General features: G+C 35.5%; 1 protein-coding gene across 4 annotated transcripts in view; it reads left to right on the top strand.

Moving 5' to 3' along the window:
- Window positions 1-12,030, top strand: part of LOC138129536 (phosphatidylinositol-binding clathrin assembly protein LAP-like) — a 28,072-nt gene extending 16,042 nt beyond the window's left edge. The window contains exons 2-15 of one of the 4 annotated variants that reach the window (XM_069045851.1): window positions 347-489; window positions 1,788-1,863; window positions 2,258-2,278; window positions 2,464-2,566; window positions 2,620-2,828; window positions 2,882-2,988; window positions 3,080-3,213; window positions 4,016-4,181; window positions 4,236-4,485; window positions 4,535-4,630; window positions 5,126-5,368; window positions 9,539-9,758; window positions 10,825-11,002; window positions 11,054-12,030. In XM_069045851.1, coding sequence (XP_068901952.1) covers window positions 347-489; window positions 1,788-1,863; window positions 2,258-2,278; window positions 2,464-2,566; window positions 2,620-2,828; window positions 2,882-2,988; window positions 3,080-3,213; window positions 4,016-4,181; window positions 4,236-4,485; window positions 4,535-4,630; window positions 5,126-5,368; window positions 9,539-9,758; window positions 10,825-11,002; window positions 11,054-11,164 — 2,057 coding nt within the window. In that variant the 3' untranslated portion in view covers window positions 11,165-12,030. The remainder of the gene's footprint in view (window positions 1-346; window positions 490-1,787; window positions 1,864-2,257; window positions 2,279-2,463; window positions 2,567-2,619; window positions 2,829-2,881; window positions 2,989-3,079; window positions 3,214-4,015; window positions 4,182-4,235; window positions 4,486-4,534; window positions 4,631-5,125; window positions 5,369-9,538; window positions 9,759-10,824; window positions 11,003-11,053) is intronic. The other 3 variants (XM_069045856.1, XM_069045858.1, XM_069045868.1) reach the window with 3 other exon arrangements.
- The last annotated feature ends 8,589 nt before the right edge of the window (window positions 12,031-20,619 follow it).

Below are 20,619 nucleotides of genomic sequence, written 5' to 3'. Positions count from 1 at the left end.
ATCGTTTTAGATTGTTGCGGCATTCTATTCCTGTCGAAAAATGCCACAAAACCTTTTTCGTACATTCAAATTGTTAACCACAACCACCATTATCTCCATTAAACGGATGCAAAATCCAAAACTGTAGAATCGTAGAAATGCACACTCCAGTTCCGTTATGGAGTTTATTACACTGAACAAACGACAGTCGCGATCTTTTTTGAACCATGAACCGTCGAAAAATACCTGTAATTCCACGTGGGCGTGCGTTACATTCGTGTTCGCCGTTTGAATTACAGTACTTGATTTCATGCTTCATGTGTTAATTGTGATGGAGGGCATCGTAATTTTTGTTTTGTTGTTTCAGATTTACTCCACTGCACAAACGAGCCCAACGTCTCCATTCCACAGCTAGCCAATTTACTCGTCGAAAGGTCGCAGAACACGAACTGGGTGGTGGTCTACAAGGCTCTCATCACAGTCCATCACATGATGTGTTACGGAAACGAAGTGAGTAAACAATCGATCCGGATCGACCAGTATCGATCGATCAACAGTCATGGCGGTTTTGCTTGTCCAAAGTGCGCAATCTGCGATGCATATTGAAAGCATTTTGGATTCATAATTGTGTGATAGGACAAGTCTGCATGTAAACTAAGCAACGGATGTGAGTCACGGTGTAGTGCGATGAACGTAATTTATTTATTTATGCTATTTTAAAATTGAAAAGTACAAACTTCAAGGAATCCATTGATCCGTCATTGTTTCGGCGTGCCGGGAGAGCTTTTGATGTGGATGCGGCGCGGGAAGCTTTGAGGGGGCGACCGTTTAAAGCGATCACACTTTTACACACGTCAGGTTGAGAATGCTTGAATGAAACACGCTTTGTACAAAACAATTTGGAAAATGATTCACTCGCTTTCGAGGCAAGCTTAATTGCATACAATGAGACCACGGAACCAGCGCAAAACCGACACGGTGGCCCATGAACTCGAGCGGTGAATGTCAAAATTTGTCAAGTCGACTCAAGATGATGAGGCACCAAATCGGACAATCAAAGTGTTCGAGTTGGTTCCTCTGTCTTTCAAGGTCTTCGGAATCGGTTTTAATAAAGGAAGGCCGGTCAAGGTCGTGGGGGAAAAACTGCTCAACGTCGGAAGCAATCTTTGTTCTTTCTTCATGAAGCACTGTTACAACTTGAAATCTTTTGGGACCTAATCGTACAAAGAGACAAAGCGAGAAGACTCCGTCGTAACAGTCTGGTAGCGATCTCACAATCAGCCAATTTTTTGAATATCTCTTTGTTTACAAAATGATTGATAACAAGTCCCTGACCTGACATTGATCCCGTTGAAATTTTGGGATGGAATTGTTTGTAAACACCCTCCAAAGACTTAAAAATTCAAGTCTCTCTAATTTTTGAAGCGGTTAATTTTTGTTGTCTCCACATTGCGAAGAATCCGCCTAGAAAGTGACAGCTGCCACCTAAAAACTGTTTCAGTTTTACGTGAGAATAAAAAGATCGTGACTCGTCTATTCTCTTTTGAATGGTAATCCCCCCGATTCTGACAGTGCAAAAACAAAGATAATTAAGTGGAGATAATGAAAGGTTTGACCTCTTGACACTCGACTGGGTTAGATTCACACATTTTTTTTTAATTTATCGGCGACAGCTTGACATTTATCTTTGTAACATTTAGGTGGCAAGGGAAATTTTTTCTTGTTCGATAACCCTCAAACTTTTGAAGTTTCATTGTCAACAATGAGATAATTTCGATTTTGAAAAGATGTTGTTTTTTCTTTTTCAGAGATTTACGCAATATTTGGCGTCGAGCAACAGCACGTTCCAGCTGAGTAGTTTTCTTGATAAAAGCGGTGTTCAAGGTGAGTTTATCGATCTTTAAATGGATTAACCATGTACACCCGCTCCATTTTTCTGCACGCAAAACTCTGCAGTAATCTCTTATGCACTAATAATATCCATTCGTAGCACCGACGTTACCAGACTATTATTAATTTTATGACATTCCCAAAAAAGATTTAGTTATCAATATGAGTCAAGAGTTACTCCGAGCAGTGTTCAACACTGTTGTTCAAACAGCCATTTTGCTAAATCCAACACAACACGATTTCTACCGGCAGTGTTGATCATTAGCTTGTTATTTATTTGAACAATCACAGTCAGTCCTTAGTTACATCACTCACAATACATGCTATTATTTAAGTACAAATAAAATAATTCTCAGAGTTATTAACTTTCATTTTTGTTTTTCTCAAGGAATTCTAAATGTTAGGACTGGTAAGTATTACCATCGATGTGGTGGTTTTGGTTGCTTTCTTGTGTTGGGGTTTCTTTCGTTGCATACAACCTAGGTTACTTACTTTCCTGTGTTGGGTGGTTTTAATTGAAATAGAATACTTTTGAATGCTTGCACCTTACACACCATCGTACAAGAAACACAACTAACTGTCTCGATTTTGTAGGGTACGACATGTCGCCGTTTATCAGACGCTACTCGAGATATCTGAATGAAAAGGCGCTGTCTTACAGAACTGTGGCCTTCGACTTTTGCAAAGTGAAAAGGGGGCAAGTTTTCGCATCGCGTTACTTCGACGATGTCTCATTTTAGACGTTTTCAGGAAAGAAGACGGCATGCTGAGAACAATGAACGCCGACAAGCTGTTAAAAACTTTGCCAGTTTTACAGAACCAGTTAGATGCCCTTTTAGAATTCGATTGTTCAGCTAACGACCTCACCAACGGCGTTATTAATATGTGTTTTATGTTGTTGTTCAAGGATCTTATAAGACTTTTCGCATGTTATAACGATGGTATTATTAACTTGTTAGGTATGTGAGTTGCACGTTGTTCCTTCCAGACGGTATCAGATGTTTACTTGCAGAAAAATTCTTCGATATGAATAAGAAACAGTGCAAGGAGGCTCTCGACATTTACAAGAAGTTCCTCATCAGGATGGACAAGGTTGCCGAATTTTTGAAAGTGGCCGAGGTGAGTGACGATTAGTAGTCGAGCGGGATCAATAACAGCCATGTGTTATCGTGTCGGACGAGATAAAATCGTGTCCTCTTCTATTTTGCAGAACGTCGGTATCGATAAAGGTGACATTCCTGACCTCACGAAAGCTCCGAGCAGTCTGTTGGATGCCTTGGAGCAACATCTGAATCACATGGAAGGAAAGAAGAGTTCCCAGACGAGTTCTTCGCAATCCACAAGGTAAGCGTCTCCTTTAATCACGTTGGGAAAGTGTCAGTGTTGCTTAAAATTGGCATTTCCTGTGTATCGAATCTGACAATGGTATTGTTGAATGTTGCAGTAGTAAATGTGTTTTACGTGTGTCATCGCTGCCAGAAGTAGAAATACCCAGAAATGTTATTAATTATCGGATCAAGGGGTATCACAACCTCAATTATTTCCGTGAATTGTCACAGTTTATAAACTGACATTTCCGTTTTCCAGAAATGATGAATTACCCAGAACGAAGTGTTATCTTTATCGATTTAAGGGTAATTTCTAAAATTTAACGTAAGGAAGAACCGTTGGGATATTTTCAGTCTATTCGTTCGAGGGCATATTCACATGAAAATGTTACCATAACCTTAAATATTTCCATCCATTTTTGTAACCTCTGCGATTTCCATTTTATATATTACCTTTATTAAAATCCTCTCAGTAAATTGTGTTATTTGCCGTTGGAATTCTAGATCTTAAAAGAAATAATTTTGACTGTTCTACATGAAAGATCTGACTCTGACATAACCTCAATTATTTCTTTGAAGTTTAATTTTTGTTTTTGTACGTTTTTAATATTTTCAGAGTGAATTGTGTTATTTACAGCTTGAATTATCTTAAAAATAGTTATTACATGAAGGATCTGACATAACCGCAATTATTTCTTTGAAATTTAGTTTACTAAAATGTAAAATGATTTTTTTCACTGTTACTCGCTTAAAGATAATATTAATTGCGAAAATTCACATTTTGTGCCGGTAGAATTTTCAAGGGATTTCTATTGCAGCAATCAGAAGAATGTTAAGTCTGGCGTGTCGGCGTTGTCCTCCACGAGCAACGCCTTCGGAAACGTGGTCGCCAACGGCCGTTTCGACACTCCTGCCAACGGCATCGACGAAAACCTGAAGCTTCAAGCCCTCGCCGAAGAAGAGGCCGCCATGAACCAATTCAAGGTTTGTTCGATGTTCACGAAAAAATTGTTTTTCTGATTTGTGTTCGTATTCCAGTCCAAAGTGAATTCTCCGCCGTCGTCTGTCAATCCGTTTTTGAGCAATTCATCATCGTCGTCGAGCAAAACTGCGTCGGCTTCCGAAATAGATTTGTTCGCTTCCGAACCGATCGCACCTGCTGCACCCAGAGCCTCCGATGATTTGTTACAATTGTCAAATCCCTTCGCAGACGCGTTCGCCCAACCCCAACCGGTCAATACAGGACCGTTCATGCAACCGAACAACATCTGGATGGCGAACGGAAACGGTAAGATACGGTGGTATCGTTGTCGGTATGTTTTTAACTGTGGGTCTAGCTTTTGTAGCTCAACCTCCGAGTCCAGTCGTTTCGAACGGAGCTTTCGTTTCGGAGAACAACTTCGCGTCGGTGTTCGGGACCGCAGAGTCGAAAAGTAAGTTGTGACTGTTTGGTCTCTTTCTGTCTTTTCTCAATGTACAAATGCGGCCACCATTGTCATGATTGAATAGCATGTGCTGTTGCACAAACTTACATGTACACGATTAATTCTGTGCTTTCTCTCTACACTTTCGTCAGAGATTTGGTATTTGTTGTAGACCGATTTTGGGAACGTTGCAAGAACTCAAGGACGGCGCTGTCGGTTTCATCAAGTAGTAATAAAATCGAGCGAAAGGATCGATAATTTCTCGCTTCTTTGCGCCCGCGACGTTTGCTAATTTATTCAGATCGGAGCTGGCTGACCAAGGTGCACAGGCTGCACGATTCGTGACAGTTTCTGCACGGTGTCGGCGCGTCGTCGTTCTTGAGTTCTCGACGACACCTCTGACATCTCCTGGACATTTTCTAAATTTCATTCTTCAACTGTTTAAAACAATGTGATGTGCATTATGTAACATGACTAACAGACGCTTTTATGTTTTTTCGCAAGCTGCTGAAGAGACTAAAGCTTCCTCTTCATTCAATCCTTTCTTAGTAGACGATCCGGATCCTCCCCTCCTCCTCGACATCGGCTCTCCAGATCCGAATCCCATACAACACGTGCTCAGTTATTTCCAGAAAGACAGTAATTTTTCGGAAATGAATTTGCAAAATTCCGGTCAGCACAGTGACGTTGCCAAAGTCGACGACAAAGCTGGTCCGAATTTTCAAGACGGCGCTCTTAAAGGCAAAAGTAACCTGGTTTGATTAATTTTGTTCATTTCGCTGACCATCATCCCTGACAATAACCCTCACACCACTGACAATAAGATACCCTGTGTGTTCACTGCTACTGATGGACTGCCCGTAGTTTCACACATTATAGATGGTTATAAGCAAATGGCAGGTGAATTTAAATGTGTTGTTGTTTGTGTGGGAGCGCGAGTGTACTCAGTGTAATGTGTTTGGGTGTATTTTGGAAATTCTCTCTTGCTTGATGTTGTGTAGGGTAGAAACATCATTTTAGTAGCGTATCAAATTAAATCTCGACTTTTTCATGTTCCAACTTTCGAGTTTAATGTTTTGTGATGTCGAAGTCGGATTTTCACTCGTAAAATGACTCGAACACGAGCTTGACGTAATACATTACATACTTTACATCGTCGACGTTCGAGCGCCAGTTGGCTGTAAAAATAACAGATATGTGGTAGCAATAAAGTGAAATTGTTTTGCCGATAATTGAACTTGCTTTAAAGCACGCTAAAATGTTATTATAAATTAATATTTGTTTGGGGACTAAATAATTACGAGGCGTAGAATTTGTAACCCGTATTGGGGATTATTTATGGTGACAGTTTATGGATTCGGCGAACGATTATTGAACGTAATGAACATGTATTTGCCGCGTTGGTTTAGTATTCATAGACAATCTAAGGTTTAACGAAAATACATTGACGCTGCTGCCGGTGTAGTTATTGATATAAATATAAAATCGAATCAATGAATTCAAGAAGGCAGCGCATAGTTTGCGGTATGTTAAAGATATGGAGTGAAATTTGCAATAAGTTGGTTGAAAAATTGAAGCCGTCAAGTCGGATTAAAAATAATAGTTCTTTAATAATAACCACAATTATATTCATCGAAAACAATCAGGTTAATAATTGACAAACTGCTAAGATTTTTTATTAACTGTAAATGCTTGTGAGTTTGACGTAGTATTTTCTTCGAGCGAATCTAGAATTTAGTGTAAAACAGAGCTTATAGCATCATAATGCATAACGCACATTGCTGTTGCGAGATGTATCAATGTTTAGACTGTATAGCAATTAAACAGTAGCACTAGACAGGTTGTGGTGAGTTTATTATGTAACACAATGTATTGTTAGTTGTTTTTTTGGAAATAAATACTATGATGATTATTATTCTTACTTGGAAATTGAACAGAATGGTGAAGTAACTGAAGTTGAAATAAAAATACGAACATAGGAGTCAAAAGTTGAATATGTTTTTGTTAAAAAGAAATTAATAAAAACCCAGAAACAATTATTCTATTTTTTGCCGTGATTGAATTAATTTACAATTTTTTCACAAAAAGTTAGGTTAGGTTTTTTTAACACAAATTTATCGATTTGGAAATTTTCAGTATAAATTTTATTTTTACACGTGTAATGTGTCATAAATTAATTTGATTCCTCCCAAAATAAATGTTTCTTTAAATTTTTTAGAATTTTTCCTAAAAGGAGAATTTTCAGAAATTGTCAACAACAAGGGAGCAAAAATGAAACACAGTGGACACAAATTTTAAAATAATTTTGTCTGTAATAGTTTTTCATTGGCGATGTCATCCAACAGAAATCGCCAATCGGTTTAAATTTAACTGTTCTGCTGTTTGACGCTATTAATTAACTCTTATTGTTAGACGTTAGATAATTTCCACCCACGCGACACAATACATAATTGTTTTAGTAGTTAACATCACAGTGTCGTAATTATATTTAATTAAATTATACTCTGCTCTGGCTCGCAGAATTTATATTTCAAAAAACGAAAAAGTCGCTGTTGACCTGAGCGATTCATCCAATTGAAAAACTGTTTTATAAAACATGTTTGTTTTACCTTTATCCGTTGCCGTGCACAGTGCTTGATAATCGAATGACCTCATTAACAATGTTTTGTGCATTTTTGGAAAATGGGTCACTGTTTTGTGTCAAAATAAACGAAATGACGCAAGAATTTTTTAGAACCTCATTGTTTCATAATAAAAGAGCGACAATTAATCGATATCACCAGTTAGTATTTTGATATGACTGATAACAGTTTTTCTCTTGCAAAAACTTGAGTGCAGTAGAAATAGAAATAAAATCGAGACTTAAAAAAGAAAGAGACAAATCGATAGATTGCGTCAAGTAACAGTAGTAGTCCTTGAGTAATTAATTTCACAAAGAATATTGAACATTATAAGAGATGAAATTATGAGAGGGGTTAATGGAATAACTAGCTAGTAATGTTAATAAAATTTATATACAAAAAGAGAAAAGTCGAAATTTAACAATAAAAGACTGAAGAGTGAATACAACTCATTTGAATTTGTTTTATTAGTGAACTTTCAAGAGCAACTGATTAGTTGTTTTATACAATTCAGACCTTATTTGACACGGCAAGTGTCGAAGAATGGTTCGATTTTCAGGTAAGCTTGATAATAAACAATTTAAAATATTTTCTCAGCTTGTCTAAATAAACGACACAAGCCTGGATTTATCGGAAAGTATAGAATCCAGACGTGGACTCGTTGTGAGGAAGGGATTAACTACACGTCACAAAACAGGAATTTTACATAAGAAAGACAATGTTAATTAAGAAAATGGAAAAAACATCAAGCGTAGGGTCAGGATAGAACACGTGATTGTCGGGGTTCTTCTGATCCTACGCTTGAAAATCTTTAATGAAACACAAGCTACATAAAAATATAAAGAATTTCTCAAAGTAACAACAAAAGCGATGATGATTATGAAGAAACACAATGGATATTGCAACGTAATCACGCTGCAATTCACACATTATGATTAGTCTTTCCCTTGACTTAAATATAGTTGAAAAGTTATGGGGCTAGAGTTTTAAAGGAAGGTTAAAGCTTGTAGACACCTAACTGCTACCATTAAAAATAAATGGAATGAAATATCGCAGAATTTACTGGAATCCATTTGAAATTCACTGCCAAGTAGGAAATTTGGACATTCCGTTTTTTCTTCCTATTCTAAGAAATTAAATTCGAAAAAAAAATGGTCTGAAATTTTCCTCGGTCGAACAAATCTGCCTAATATGTAACACGAGATTTTGAAATATTCTCCAGAAATGCACTATTGTTGCAAAAATTATTATTATCGACGTCAATCAATTGTGTTGGAGTTTACATGCTACCGATAGTGCAAAATCAGTCAATCCGCAAAACGTCTAGTCAATCTGCAGAATGGTCAAGTTGGGCTGATTTCGCACATCGCCGGTGACATATACATAATATGTGTAATAAGAAAATCTTATGGTACTTCTAACTTCGTAACTGAATGTAAATTTGTGATGGAAACTGGAAACCCAAGTTGCAAATGTTTGAGTTTCATGAATAGACTGCAGCCAGCGTTACAAGTTTGTGTGTTCTGTTTTAACAATGAGAAATTAATACAAGAGCAAAACTGAACCAAGAAAATCAAACACAAAATTGAAAACAGCTCAAACTTTGACAAACCGTGTGAGCATAAACTTACATTTTTTAAAGCACTTGCTTTGTATTTTCTATAATTATATTGCGGTTTGTTTATAATCTAAAAGGCAAGTTGAGTATCGTGAAAACAATGTCACTATTTTATACATTTGCTACTGTTGAGTTAATCAAAATAAATCAAATTCGTTCTGTGCATACCTGAAATTAACACGGTGAATTATAAAATTTCAACTATGCATGAAAGGAGATTTAATAAGTGGAGGAGTTACATTGCAAACAATAACACGCTCTTTTAGTCGAACAATTTCTTACGACCAAACATTGTTCTCAGGAAAATAATTTCTTTCTGTTACCACTTCCCATACAGTTTTGTGGTCAAGTTCACTCAAAGTGTAATTATTTAAAAAAAAGTATACTTAAATAAATGTCACAAAAGGTTTAAAACTGTAAAGCAAACTTAAACTGCTCGAGTAAATCAAATTTCACTGTCCGCTCGATCTCTTCAAGTTTGTTTGTTCAAGTCTTGTTAGTAAATGTGCTTTTGACAGTTTGTTAGTGCAAATTACGACAACACGTTTTTAGTTGGAAAAAATGTCAATAAGTTACCTTACAGTTGAACTCTTACAAACCACACACAAATTGACACTTTTTTTAACACCGTCCAAATAGTTTTCTTATTGGTGCTACAGCATTTTAATTTCGTTACAGATACAGGTTTTGATGCTCTCGGAGGAGTATTACAGCCGGTGTCTGCAGGACAAACCACTACGACTTCTGCTAATAACATTAACAACAATAACAACATTAACAATGCCAACAACAACACGTTAAACCAGCAGGCGTCGCCTCTACTGACAGGCGACTTGGAGTCCAGCCTTGCATCACTAGCAGAGAATCTCACAATCAACAGTCGAACAGCCCCCATAAAGTAAGAGTAATATTAGTCCTTGTTCATGATGAACATGAGACATAAGTAGGTACAACATAAGAGCAGCTAACGAGTGTTTGCTTTGGAGGTAAAAAATGGTGTGAACTGCGCAACTACAATTAGGTTGTCGATAATGTCAAATGCGCAGCGTATAAACATAACCCTACTATTTTAAGTTTTATTGATGTTATGTGTTCTTGCTATTTGATCGTTACGTCTTCCAATGTTGTTATTCAAAAAAGATTTAATAAATGTGGTAGAGCTCGTGCCAATTCTCATGATCGATGACGCAGAAACCAAAATGCGTACCGAAGCGGCTGTACTATTCGAACTAAAAACATCGGTAGCATTTTGTCACGCTTTACAGATTTGTGAGCTAATTTATGTTGATATTTATTTGGCTAGAAGCCGACAAGTCCTTAGATGATGTCGGACATTCTAATCCAAATCCTTGAACAGTGTAAAATGCAAATTTGCCGCCACCCTGAAAATTTGAACTAAACGACCAACGTTTTTACGTTTCACTTATCAAAATTGGGCTCCGCCTTCGCGCAGCTTTTGTCAAGGTCATCGATCATGACAGTTGGCACAAGCTCTAAAAGCAGCAAAAGGTTATGTAACTAGTGTTGCCAACACAAATTCAAAAAACGCTAAACAAACTAGATTTAAAAAACGCTATAAAGTTGTCACCAAAATTTACAGGAACACTCTTTGTGAACACTAACGTTGCTGGTGGAAAGTTGAACTTGACGATTACTCGTCTTATGTCTTACGTTCGTTGTGCACAAACGAAACACTTCGCGTGAGCATTAAAAAATAGTTGCGGTGAAGCAGGCCGTCGTTTTCTGTCGTTTAGTTGGTACGCTGTGACATTTCTTTCAGATTAAATTAAATCTTTAATTTAAATAAAAACCATCGTGTAGCACTAAGAAAACGAGGAAAACTTTTGTAGATTACAAAGAACTGCTTTTGGTAAAAGAAGTAATTCACACCGCTGGTTGTTCGTTGAATAAATGACGTTTGACGTTTAGTGGTGGCAGTATTTTTTGCAAAATGGTGGTTGCAGGGGTGTGCAATGGAATTCGCCGAAGAACGGGTCAAAGACCAACAACTGGACTCCACAGCCCATGTCTGCCACCACCGGTGCCGGTTACAAACCCATGAACCAGTCAATGTCGAGCCCGCCACTGAGTATGCAAACCACTCTGCAGCCCCAGATGTACCCGCAATTGCCCCCGATGATGGTGAGTTTAGTAGCGCGAGTGGGGACCGGTTTGGTGAGAGTTTCGTTGCAGGGAATGCGCCCGATCGTTGCCAGTCCAGCAATGATTCCCCAGATGAGTCCGTTGGGCGTCGTCCCGAATCCGTCGAGTCAAATGGGACAGCAGTCGTTGTTGTTTCACTGAAATGCCATCGTTGTAAATAAATTTGAAGTGTTACAATCAAGGGTACAATAATAGTTATAATTTGTACATATCCAATATTACAAAATGTGATGATTTTCATATCTATAAATTTTTTATAACGGCTTCTGTAGTGGTTTTAAAATGTTTTTCTTTGTATTTTGTTTGTTATCAATATTTATATTATTAAATTATTGTTAGCCTGTACGTAAAAGAGAAGATAAATTTTATGTCAGTCTGTCCAGGTGTATTCGCGGAGTTTCTGTGAATCCGCATACATGTTACATGTTGATCGCTGAAAATTCTAAAATTGTTGTAGGTCTCTGATCAGTGGCGAAAGAACGCAGTTTTTATAGAGTAGTGTAGAACAAGAGAAAACGTGTTGAAGAAACGTTTGGTAGATTCGGGGCTCGTGGGTACTTATTTCGATTTTGTATTCTAGATGAAATTTTCCAAAGTGTGTACCTATGAAGCGTTTAGTCCGCCCATGCGCGCTGGTATCGTATACTGGGACTAAAAGAGACAATAAAACTTGTCCATTGTTGGTAAATCGAACATCTAACTTTGGATTTTCAAATGACTGTATATTTTTAAGTAGGTATTTAAAAAATTGCCATGTAATTTTTATGAAATGTATTTTGCACAAATCTTCAGCACTTTAAGTACACGTCGTGTTTCCTTTACTTTTTCAACTTTCAACGAGGATTTGTTGAGATTGTGTATATAAGATTTCAGTTATGTACTCACAAATACAATGTATTTCACAAAGTACTCCATATTTACTTATTAATGTATCTAACGCTGCTTCTGTATACTACACATTCTTTGTTAACTTTAAAGTGTAATAAACTGTATTATGTAAAGTTTTACAGGAGTTGCTAGTTACTTTTTGGGGACTACAACCACGAATGCCGCACTGTTAATTATTGTAATTCTTCCCACGTCCATCCTAAATATTTCAGTTAACAATGTGTATAACAGCGTCTCTTCCATTATTATTGACAAAAATGAAGAAGTTCAAGTTACAAGTGTTCGCGAAAATGTTTACTTTTAAAAGCAAAGTGTTGGTTTAATTACCAAAGAGATTTTACGTCTGGTTACAAAAGTGTAACAAAAAACGGTTGCCTGGTTTACGAAAAATTTGTTTTCCAGTGATTGCAAATTTTAATGAAACAGCACGTATTTATGTAATTAAGTGTAGATTTAGGTGGTTTTAGATAATTAAATGTTTATGTAAATTTTCAAAAATTACAAATGAGAATAAAAGATGGGAAACTTTTTTATTTTCCTTCTCAACCCATCTAACCAAACGTATGGTCAATAGTTTTGTACTACTCGTATTACACTATTATCCCATCAACTTTAATGCTTTCCTCTTAACTTTTTTTTGTTAATTGTCCTTGAATAATAGATGATTCTTACGAGTATTTTTTGTTGCGCAGTTGTAACCAGTACAAGAACTAAAGGTGTTTAGGTTTTGTTTTTTTTTTATTATCTGTGGTTTGGAAAATTATGCTATAATTAAATTAATTTTTGCAAAATGCAATCTCCTGCGTGTCCATTCCTTTTTGTTAAGTTAGCCGCAGAGAATGTTAAATATATTTTTTAGAAAACTACGCCAGGTCAAAATGTGGGAATACTAAGAAATTTAAGCCCTTCCCCTGTTTATTTCTTTCCCCAAATAATCATTGTGTTGGAAAAGATGGATAATCGATGAAAAATGTGTGTTCGCAGTAAGTTATTCCAAACTTGTGGGATGCCAGCTTTAAGGACGACTGAAGTAATTACTACAGAGGTTATTTAACTTGGTTATGTTCACATTCAGGATAGCTGAGTCCTGCAGGATGTCTGAACACTGAATTAGACATAAACCATATCCTCTAGTGTTAAGAAATCATTTCACATTTTTTCCAGTTTTAGATGTTGCCAAAAGCTATTTTATCATACATGACTTACATAAAAAAAGAACTCATTGATATACTAATAAGGATTTTTTCTTTGATAAGCAGTAATAATCCAACTAGATAATCCAAATTTTACTTATTGTTGGCAACATTTTGGCAAAAAAAAAGAAATTTATTGCTGTGACATGCAAGATTTTTTGGAAGTCATGCGTAGTAGGTACTACCAAACGAACTAGATGTACCTACCTAAGTAGGTAGGTACTCTTCAACCATTGGAACATAAACCTATTTATGTCTAGAAGAAATATTTAATTTAATGAAGGAGTTTCAATTTCAAATAAAGTATTATTTGTTAAATAATAGGAGTAGTAAATTACATAAATAAATTAAAAATTGTTGAATAAACGGTGGTTTTGAAGGATTTGGAATTAAGTAGGTAGTTTATGATCCTTTTTATTGATTTTAAGATTAAATTACCTTAGGGATAACAGCGTAATTTGTTTGGAAAGTTCATATTTATAAAAAAGTCCTGAGTATTTGTCATTTTCGCTTCAAACCTATCTGGCTGTCATATTCACACTTTTGCCTCGAAGAAGTGGTTAATCGATAATCTTTTCGTACTTCAAGGCAATAATTATTTTCCTTCATTTTTGTGCTTCAGTTTTTTAAATCCTAATAGGGCGTATTCTGTAATTTTTAAAGGGGCGTTAAAATTTTAGGGTCTTAAAAAATTTAAAATTTCAAGAGCCCTGATTGGTCATTGCTATGACAACTTAATTTAACTGCCTTTAAAATTTAGCGGAGCAGTTACAGAATACGCCCCATTGGCGAATAAAACTATAGTAATACGTCTATTTTTTATTTACTATTTGTCAACGAAACGTGCTCGGGAATTTGGTAATTCAACGATGCAAGAATGAAGAGAAACGAATTAATTTAACATAAAGTTTGTATGGAAGCAACTCTGTAAATGTAAATGCTTTGTGAAGTTTCAGTGAGGGAAGGATTCCTTTCAATTAAATTCATTGGTGGTCTAGTAAAGCTTTTACCTTAGGAATCTGTTTAAGAGCAAAAAGGGATAGATTATGGTTTTGTTAAAGAATGACAACTTGTCCCAACAAAAATTTAAAAATCTCAATTCAGTTTGTCCACACATGAATTAAACTTACGAGGATTAAAAAAAACATTTTCGTGTGGATTTTTGTAGATACAAATTTGATCAGAAGTTGAGAGTTATGCAGGAAAATTAGTTCAATATAATTTTTGTACGTCTCAGGAACTTCATTGACCAGTTCAAGATAAGTTGGTTCGGCGAATGTTCAAAAATATTCCGCAGACTAATTTGGTATTAAACGTCAACGAATAATTTTATATTTTCGATAAGACAAAAGCCCAAAACATGGATACCTATAACCATGTTAAAGAGTAATTAAGAGAAGGAAGAATAAGTTACGACCGCCTCAGAAGTGATTGACGAAATTGAGACCACTTGGATTCAGTTCACATCGAAATGCTGTCCTGTTCTAACCAAAGAACATTAAATTCTTGCATCATATTTGAATAAATAAGTACTTCCCGTTGACAATTAATTAAAAGTTCGGATTGAGAAACGAAAAAGCTATAGATTTTTTAGAACAGTGATGCCCAAACTTTTTGACGGTGCCCTTCTTTTACGTCTGTGGTCAAGTGGCTCTTGCATTTAGGTATTTCCGGTAACGTATGGCGTAGTAGGTATCAGCTGTCAAATATTTCGTGAAACAGAAAGTGTAGAAGAAAAGAGCGGAAGTGGAAAGATCATCAATAGGTACGAATTTTAGAAAAGAAAACAGGGTAAATAATGTAAAATGAATCGAAATATTCAATTTTTCATATTTCACAACAATTGAAGGTATTATGAAAATGAGGTTATGCATTTGAAGGATCTGTCAACTAAAAAGAAGACTTAGGTTTGGAAAAGAGAGAAAAGTAGAAAACCAGTGCCTGTTTGACCACATATTTTTTTGGACACTTTTTTTTTAATAGAAAGCTTTATTTTACCCTACGGGCTTTCCGATTCCTTATTACATTTTCTCTAAACATAAAACAGCAATTCCAAATAGTAGTTTATTTGACGAGTTTGTGTGTAAATTGGGCCTTTTTTGGCACGTGTGGGCCATTTTAAAACGCGAGTGAAACGAGCGTTTTAAAGGCCCACGAGTGCCAAAAAAGGCCCAATTTACACACGAACGAGTTGAATACAACGTTTTTTGGTTCGACGAGCCCCTTAAAAGCTCCAAATCGTTTAAAATCTTTAAAATTAGCTTGACGTTTCGTTTTGACAAGTTGTGACATTTATCAAAATCCGTTCACATAGGAGAAAATTCTCAAATTCTGACAGTGTCGAACCAAAAAAAAACTTAAACAGTTCTATTCCTATCCCCCACTCTTTTCCTTCTCTGTTCTTTCCCTAACCTTCGGTTCCTCAAAGCTACCTACTCGTATTTCGAGATGGTCTGATTCTGCTCTCTCTCCTATTCTGAATTCTTACCCATGCTCCTTCACTATTTCGTAATCTATCACTATTCCCCCCTGCTACCAATGTCATCCCCTTCTTTGTTCCCGTTCAACACTTCCCATTCATTTTCTTCGATCCATTCCACCAATCTCTTCCCCTCTGTATTTTCCACCTTGCTTTTGGATTTTCTTTTTCCATCCCCCTGTCCTCTTCACAATTTTTTGCTCCTCTTTCTCCTATTCTCCCATCGAAGTAAGTCCCCTCCTAATGAGTATACATTCTTTCCTGTTTTCTGTCATTGCGTCTTCGACACGTCTTCTTGTTGTATTCACCTCTTTACTGTCTATTGTCATATGTCATATATTGTCAACTAACTTATTCTTCTGTTTACAACTTTCCGAGCGACCTCTTTGTGTGTGTAGATATCAAAAACTTAACCCACATTTCAGAAGTTAGTTATCGTCCAATTAACTGAAATGATTCTTTCTTGCGTCTTGTTTTCATTAAATGTATCATTTTCTATTAATTCGAGTTAATTCCTTTTTTATTATCTCTCTTTCTTATTTTCAAACTACTTTTGGCTTCTGGAATTTTACCGCGAACCTTTTGGGGTCGTCACCCACACTTTGGGAAACACTGTTTCAAAGATATTACACACTTTTCCTGAACTGTTAATGTATTCATACGCCGTTTGTACACAATTTGAGTACATTTTCTATTAACATTCCTCAATTACACATTTTAATTGTTAATTACGCTGAGATCGTCACCAAAGAACTAAATTAAATTCAGGGAGAAGTAAACGTAAATGTTTAAAGTCAGAAAAATGAAATCTCAATGATGAAATAGATTAATTTTCAACTAATTCTTTAGTCTCTTGTGCCGCTACTAATCTCCGTCCAGTCTTATCCCGGTATTAATTTCTTTTTTTCTTATTTTTACTTCACCGTGTAATCGCCTTATCCGGCAAACCCTCGGCGCCACTAATAATACTAACAATTTTTCATTAAGTTTAATAAGCTTCCATTTTAATAATACGCACCCCATTATTTTTCTGACATTCGGCACATCTGCAAAGTACCATCTAAATGCCGTTTTAAACCCCGAAGTGCAGTTCAATTTGATCTGAAATCCCCGCGATGGCAACATTACGTGTACAGCCCCCTTGCAAATCCTTTCCAGAATGCAATTGAATGTAATGCCTTCCCACCCAGTAAAATGGTTTCATCAAGGGACGCCGTTAAAAGGACTCTCAAACTTATAGGCGCTCGCACCAAGGATAAGCTTTAATTGTTCTTTAGGACGAAGGTTACAAGACGAAAGTACGTACTTTATTTGGAGAGGGGGATTTTCTCGGTAAGTAGCCCCTCTTGATTTACATTGTTCCTCATACAGAATGTGTTAAGTGCTGCGACGGTTTTGACATTGTGGTTTACGAATCGAATACGTCTGATGGATTTTTTTACGACGCAGCTTGAACATGTTCTCTATTCGATCGCCACAAAAATAGAAGAGATTTTGGATTTTATTCATTTCTGTGTACCTATGCTGTTATCTAACTTGTGAAGAACTAATAGAAAGACAGACTGTTAAAGACGAAGGAATTTCTGTCCCTTTACAAAGATCGTGAGAAGGATAATTGTCGCGAATGATACATAAAAGTCTATTTTTTAATCAAAGAACACAACACAACACCGCAAATTACACCCAAAATAGAGCTGACAACATTGTACACTTTTGACATAGGGTGAAAAATCTTATCATATAAAAATTGAGGTTATTAGAGATATTAGTAGCGCAGCATGTTAATAAAGTTAATAACAACTACTTAATTTGAGAGTTTAATGAATGTCTTACTTTGCGAGGCATTTTTAATAACACGTTCAAATTTTGAAGCGAGTTTGCGTACTTTCAAGGATTAAAAATGACAGGCGTTGGCTGGAATAGCCAATAGATATCATTAAATTCACTTAGGCCCATATTCACCAACGCCAGTTAAAGTTAACTGTAGGTTAAAATATACGAAAATATTGTTGTAACAATAGGTAACTAAGGTAACGAAACATTTTAACCTACAGTTAACTTTAACTGGCGTTGGTGAATACGGGCCTAAATTTAGTAAAATTTTATATTTGCAACAGGTGTTGGTTCTTTGATTAAAAAACAGACTATACAAAGCGTTCACCGAGACCTAAGAAAAGCAAAAAAAAGTTCTTCTCAATCTTTTTCTTAGTTATTATTTTTCCAAGGGCGTAGCAATGATTTTTTGCTGGGGTGGGCCACATTTTAAACCACAGATAGGTGATAGATAGATATTGCAGATGTATCTTGTTTTTAATGTGTTTTACATTTATTCTGGGGTGGGTCGGACCTGACCTGACCTGACCTGACCTGACCTGGCCCCCCCTTTACTACGCTCTTGTATTTTTCCTGTGTGTATCGACTGTTATGAAAATGAAAATTGAAAATGTGGTTTCAGTGAGCTTAATCATACACTTTACTTTATTTGGTTTTAAGCAATTATTATTTCTTTTGAAAATTCTAGTCGGTTTGAAAAAGCAAAATGATGAGAAAAATATAACGATGAATAAGAGTGGTTTGTATTTTTCCTAGGAAATGGAACTTGTATTGAAAACTTTATCATTTTGGAAGCTCTATCTACTTCCGAAATGAATTGCAACTGAGTGACAATTTGATGCCATTAAGCTATTTGTGTGTAAAGTTAGAGCTAATGTCATTATCATTTATTTACAGACTAAGCAAAGTAAAGCTTCGAAGCTTTGGTATCACGCTATAAGTAAAATATAACTGCGGAGTGAGCGAAGTGAGGATTGAAGTGAGGTTTACATTTCTTTTTCCACAGTTATTATAACGTTGCTACTCGAAACATAATGTAACATAATTTTTTCACCGCTTCACTTTTTCCGACAGGTGTTTATAAAAAAATTCATTAAAGTGGTGGTTGTTCAATATTTATTTTTCGTACGTTGACAGAGCCATATAAAATAAACGAGTTTTTTTAAGAATGTATTGATTTTTCACTTAATGGACAAATAGTAAGGGAACGACATGAACTAAATTATCAAAGACGTTTTGAGGAGGAACTGCTTAATATTTTATTGCAAAGAAAACGAATAACAAAGCAAGCAATAAAGCAAGAATGAATAATATATTTGAACGATAATTTGACAGAATTTTTTTTGTTTATTTGTTAAGAATATGTACATCTGTTCTGAATATGAACATATTTTTATTGGCCTAACTCGAAAGAATTTTTAATTTTATATTTTTAACACTTACTATAATTTAATTCCCTACTACAATCAATTCAGTCTTTTTTTTGTTAAAAAAATTCTTCAAGTTTTTAAGGATAAATAAAAAAAAAATTATGTAGGTACCTATTTAAGATTAAGTACTTGACTTTTTACAGCTTTAATAAAAAAATTGCAGTTTTAGGCTAAACAGCAGTCGAGATTGCTTATTAAAGAACAGATAAATTAACAGTCTTGATAGAAATTGTCTAAGAAAAAACTGTGAAAACAGAATTTAATTTTTCTAATACTTATTATTAAGTTAACTGCAAAATATGTCTTTTCTTCTAATTGGAATATAACACAGAAAAGCAATATTCTGAAAAGATGAAGAAGAAATTAACCAAAACTGATACACACGATTGTGATTAAAAGAAAACAAATCAGAGCAAGCGTTGGAAATGATCGGTCATGTCGTAGCGGAATTCTGTGCAAAGAAGCGTTCAATGCTACTTTATAATAAATCATATCTCATGAATGTTAGACGTTGGAATTTTAATTTTGCATTTTATTATTATTTTCTGATAATGAAGAAAATGTATATAATAAACAAGAGCAACGTTTCACATTCGTAAGAATGGGTAATTTACCAGCTTTATTGCCAAACGTGACGCCACTGGTAAGCAGATTTTTCGGTGAAATGTCAAAGAAACGTCAACGGTGTGCTGTGTTAACCTAAAAAACAACTTATCGATTTTGGTAAAGTTTACAAACGCTTACTGTAATTGTAAGCAACAATTATTCCAAAATAAGTGGTAAAATGGGTTTTACCATTGAAGAATAACTATTTAATTGCATAATTAATTTTTAATAGATTTTTTGAGAGGTACTAATCCGGACACGGAATCTTGGCCAATATTTTTTTGACATTTCTAAAAAAATGATGTAAACCAATCATTAGCGTCATTAATAAATGACAATTATTAAAAATCACTTTGAAGTTTTTATTCTGACATCAAAAAAGCAAGGAAATGGCATTATCGAGTCAAAAGTTGGGTTATATTCAATAAAGGCCAGTTCACACATATTTGTCAGTTAAATGTCAGTTATGGCCAAGATTCCGTGTCCGGAATAGTAGGTAATAATGGCCTAACAACGTCCCAACTCCCGACGCAACCAAATAAACATATTTCTCAAACGAGTAAATACAATGAGGGACATGGAATCCTGGGCAGTCTGTTATTGTCATTTCAAAAAGTGTCATTATAAATGCACCTTTACCGTCATTAATATTTTCAAAAAAACTGTCAAATTAACTTAAGCTTGGTTATGAGTAGCTAAAGTATGGTTTAGAAATTTTGACAACTGAATGACACATCTGCCCAGTTTTCCGTGTCTCCAATAGTACCAGTTTATTGATCTTTTCATTTTTTAATTAGTGCGATTCTGTTTCAAAATGTAGGAATATTGTTATTGAACAACATTGATTTTGCATAGATCAAACCGTCGTCTGCCCTGATATAACGACATTACGATCAGCGCAGACGACGGATCACACCAATCAACAGCTTCATATCATAGCAACTACACCATTGTTACGTAGCAATATTGGTAAATTTTAAAACAAAATTTCCCCAAATGAATTCAAGACTGCTTTTATTAAGACAATTTTCAGTTGTTGTTACTTGACATCTATCTAACCTAAAATGTAAACGTGTTTAAATAAAAATAACCTAAAAAATGTAGATTAATTTAGATGTCAACTTCATGTCAAATAAAAAAAAAACTAAAACCAAATGGGCCGTATCA

The sequence above is a fragment of the Tenebrio molitor genome, chromosome 1 (genome assembly GCF_963966145.1).
Source record: "Tenebrio molitor chromosome 1, icTenMoli1.1, whole genome shotgun sequence".
Classification (NCBI taxonomy): domain Eukaryota; kingdom Metazoa; phylum Arthropoda; class Insecta; order Coleoptera; family Tenebrionidae; genus Tenebrio; species Tenebrio molitor.
This window is presented reverse-complemented; position numbering and strand designations above follow the sequence as displayed.